At 52.8% G+C, this 4,336-nt stretch overlaps 1 protein-coding gene across 1 annotated transcript; it reads left to right on the top strand.

Moving 5' to 3' along the window:
* TICAM1 (TIR domain containing adaptor molecule 1) lies at positions 1-2,746 on the top strand. Its single transcript, XM_057386112.1, has one exon. The coding sequence runs from the start codon at positions 126-128 to the stop codon at positions 2,247-2,249; it is 2,124 nt and encodes a 707-aa protein (XP_057242095.1). The 5' UTR covers positions 1-125; the 3' UTR covers positions 2,250-2,746.
* The last annotated feature ends 1,590 nt before the right edge of the window (positions 2,747-4,336 follow it).

The following is a 4,336-nucleotide window of genomic DNA, read 5'->3' on the forward strand; positions in this document are numbered from 1 at the left end:
AGGGTTTGTGCGGCACGAGGAGCGTGGCTGGGGCACCCCAGAGCCCCACAAGGAAACGAACCTTTACCAAAAGATGCTTTTCCCATCCCTATTTCAGTCCACAGCCCGGGCCAGCAGCTGCTGAGATGGCACAGAGCTCTGAGCTCCAGCCYAGCTTTGAGGACGTGTTCAACCTTCTGTCCCAAACCCCGACAGAGAAACTGCTGAGCCTCAAACTCAAACTGAAGCATTTGATACCCGGRCCCTGCAGCAAATTACTGCAAGCCATGGTCCTGCTCACTCTGGGGCAAGAGACGGACGCAAGGATTTGTTTGGATGCTTTGAGGGATAACCAGGCAGCCCAGTATGTCCAGCAGATCAAACTGGGCACTGCAGGAGTGCGGGGAGATGGGGAGGGTTTGCAGCCTCCCCAGTTGGATGCGGGTGCCATGGCACTGCTGGCTCAGGTGTACGGAGTGTTGGCACAGGAAAAGCTGTGCAGTGCTGAGGCCAGGGACAGAGCCTGCCARGCTGCCAGCAAAGCGTGCCACACCAGCAAGGACATTCAGCAGGGGACACTCAACAACATCCCAGCTGAGGAGCAGGGCAAGCAGGGCTCTGCTGCCAGCGTGGGATCAGGGGATGGGTTTGGGATGATGCTGAGATCCAACGAGGATGCAGGATTTCCCTGCCCAGCAGGCTCCAACTGCGTGGTGAGGAGTTCTCCCGTGCAGATTGGAGGCAGCTCAGAATTTTCATGCCCACGGACCTTGCGCTCTGTGGGGAATTCCTCCCTGTCCAGCTGTTTGGAGATTAGTGCATCACCAACACTTGCTTTTCACACTCAGCCTTCTGTCCCCAAATGTGTCCCCCACCCCGATGGGGACAGAGAGAGCCAAGACCCGCAGGAATCCAGCTGGGTCAGCACACCCAGCTCTGCCCTGGGGCAGGACACAGCCAGCCAGGTGCCCCAGCCACAGGAAGCTCTGCAGGTCAGTCCCTGTCACCCCAGAGTCCCCATTCCTGAGAAGGACCTGCAGGTCAGTCCCTGTCACCCCAGAGTCCCCATTCCWGAGATGCCRCTGCCCTCGGAGCATGGCCAAAGCAGTGACATGTCCAGCACAGTGACAGAGCCTCCTGCACCAAGAGAAAACACAGGAAAAAAGCAGGATGAAAAGCAAAATGAACAGCAATTCTCAGCTGGTGTCCCTGACCAAAGCGCTGTGGTGGACACTGCTCCTGCCCACGTGTCCATAGAGGATTCCTACAATCCAGCAGGCATTCCTTGTAACTCTGCACCTGCTTCTGTTTCRACCTGTTCTCTTCCTCCTCCCAGCTATTCCTTCTCCTCAACTCTTCCTCCTCTTCAGGAATCTCATTCCAACCTATTGTATCCCCCTCCCCTGCATTCATCCCCCTCTCCAGCCTGGCCTCCTCCTYCTCTCCCACCCATGGATCCTTCAGAGCCAGATGGTGCCAAGTTCTTCACGTTTGTTGTCCTGCAYGCCACTGAAGATGAGATGGTGGCCCACGAGGTCAGGAACCTCCTGGAGAACATGGGRGTGTCCAACGGTGCCACACTCAGCGAGGATTTCTTCATCGCCGGCCGCAGCCACATGTTTTGCTTCCAGGAAGCCATGGAAAACTCTGCCTTCATGATCCTCCTGCTGACCAAGAACTTCCCGTGCAACCTGTGTTTGTTCCAGACAGACACTGCCCTGATGCAGTCCATCCTGGACCCCTCCAAGCAGCACTCAGTCATCCCRTTTTTACCCAAGGCCAACGCCCTGGAGCGCAGCCGGATCCCCACCATGCTCAGCGGGCTGGTGATCCTGAACGAGAGCTCTCCTCTCTTCTCCAGGATGGTGCACAAGACTTTTAACCCCAAGAGAATCGAGGAGAAGAAAGCTTTGTGGGACCAGATGCAGAGGAGGAAGCTCCAGAGTTGGGAACGGTACCGAGCCCAGCAGGATTTGGCTGCCCTGAGCCTGGGCTGCCCTCCTCAGATGCCTCCACCGTGGCCACCACAGCCACCACCCCAACACTGGTGTCCCCCTGCCCCAAAAGACCCTGCTCAGAGGAATCCCCCTCCTTCCCAAGCTCAGCTCCCACCAGGACATTACAACATCGTGCCAGGCTCGGGAGGGATCCCACCCCTCATCATCCAACACGCCCGCATGGTTCAGATTGGGAACCACAACACCATGAGGGTGGAAACTGCCCCAGCTGGGYCACGGGACAGCGAGGAGCAAACCAGGCACAATGCCTGACCTTGGGGCAGCCAAGGGCAGAGAGAAAATTAATTTCAAATCCTGGAGTAGAGTGATTTTACTGGGACTGGGACTATTATTTCTCTATGCATCAAGAGTGCCATTTCCTTGGCAAAGAAAGGAAGAAAATTCTTCATTTTTTGCTGGACAAAAGACACTGTGATCTCCTGGAACTGGTTTTTCCTTGTGCTTATTTTCAAGTAACTGAGACAATTATTTTCCCGATTGTCAGGGACTACTTGAAGATTTTATAAATAAATTTTAATTCGTTTATTTGTGYTCCCCATGTTCTTTCCTGCAGAATTAGAAAAGGGGCAGTCAAGGATATATTGAAAACTGTTGAGTGGAGGGGGKTGGCAGATGGCACTGACCAAATGATTTGCGAGACAATCTGCAGGGGATGCTTTGGGAAGCTGCCTTTGAGGAAAAAGTAGGATCAAAACCCAAAAGCATTGAGTAGAGTAGTGCAGAAGGGTGGAGAAAGCCAGGAATGGGGAGTGGGARGGAAAATTCTGCAGGAGCTGCATGAGGGAGGACCAGGCTGAGCTTTAACACCAGGAGGGCACCTGGAGCAAAGCCCCTGAGCCCTCGCTCCTCCTGCCATCCTCCAGGCACAGCCATTTTCCTGATCGTCAGCAGAGGTCACCCCAAAGCCACCCAGAAGCTGCAAATGGGGCCGTTCCCTCCCTGAGCAGAGCCCAGAGCCGGCCAAAAGCAAAATGGAGTGATCAGTACAGGGCAGGGACCCCACTCCGGGTATTTCTGTAGGATTGGGTGTGCTGGCGTCACTTCAGGGATTCCCAGCAGGTTCCCAGTGTCTGTCCCAGGAGGATCCAGGGGGATGTGAGCCCAGGCTCTCTCAGGGCCTGATTCCAGATTGTAGTGTTTGTCCAGGAGCCATCCCAGCCCCACAACCACCCCTATATGAGACAGACATGAATAAATCCTTGGAGGAGATTCGGAGCTGCCCCCAACTCTTGGCTTCCAGCTCTCCAAGAGTTTGGATTTCAACTCTGCAGGACCCAGTGATAATAACTTAGCTCATCCACTCTTTCCAGAGCCTGCTGGAATCCTCCAAGTGCTCAAATTCCTTTGATTTTCCTGGTTTATCTCCTCCACAGCACCATTGATGAAGAGGTGTTGTGTTACTGCAATTCCTGTCCCCTGCAGCTGGTGCAGGGAGGGGACAGGACACACATCCCTCTTTTCCCAGCTCCTCTCCTGCTATAAATAAACATCCTGCAATATTAGTCAACTGGAAGCTGCTCCAGCTTGTAAACAACCTCAGCACAGCCACATCGAGCGTGTTTGGATCCCACAAAGGGGAGGGAAAGCTGTGGCTGGGGAACAGGAGGCTCTGCAGCCACCCCAGTGGAGAAAAAAAACTCCTCTCTGTCCAAGATAATTAACAAAATAATCACTGAGATATTGCCCTGCTTCCCACAACTCCATGTTTTCCCCACATGGAGCTGGCCCAGACCTACAGTAAATCACGCCTGTTCAATGTAATTACCCCTAAATCATGCAGTGATTTCTCCCACYCTGTAATTACTATCAACATTTAATTGCTAGGCCCTCTATGTAATTACAGATTATTTATGTGTTAAAAAGAATTAAAAACTGAAGCCTTTTCCATCACATAGAATATCCTATATCCCCCTCCTTGGGGCTGCTGGACCTGACAGGATCCCCCAGCTCCCTGACCACAGGATCCCAGCTCCAGAGTTGATTTTGCATGGAGTAACTCCATTCCCACCTCTCTCCACAGGACAAATATTCAAATATTTTCCCCATTCACTCTCCCTGGAAAAGACTAAGCATTTTTGGGAGCCCAGATCCCTGTGTGGAAATAACTCCAGTACCATTAATTCCTCTTTTTGTASCCTCCCTGATGGATTTGGGGTCAGCAAATACCGTGCCCCTCTTTGTGCTTGCTGTGCCCACTGTCTCAGGTGTGTAAGGCAGGTAAAACCCAACTCAACCCAGATCCTTTCAGAGTTTTCATACAAACACCTCGTAGTTCCATACCCACAGTATTTCATCCCTGAAAACAGAATCTTATCAGGAAGAAGTCCAAGGCACTTGCA

The sequence above is a fragment of the Malurus melanocephalus genome, unplaced genomic scaffold (genome assembly GCF_030028575.1).
Source record: "Malurus melanocephalus ecotype Western Australia unplaced genomic scaffold, MMel_1.1 scaffold_916, whole genome shotgun sequence".
NCBI lineage: Eukaryota > Metazoa > Chordata > Aves > Passeriformes > Maluridae > Malurus > Malurus melanocephalus.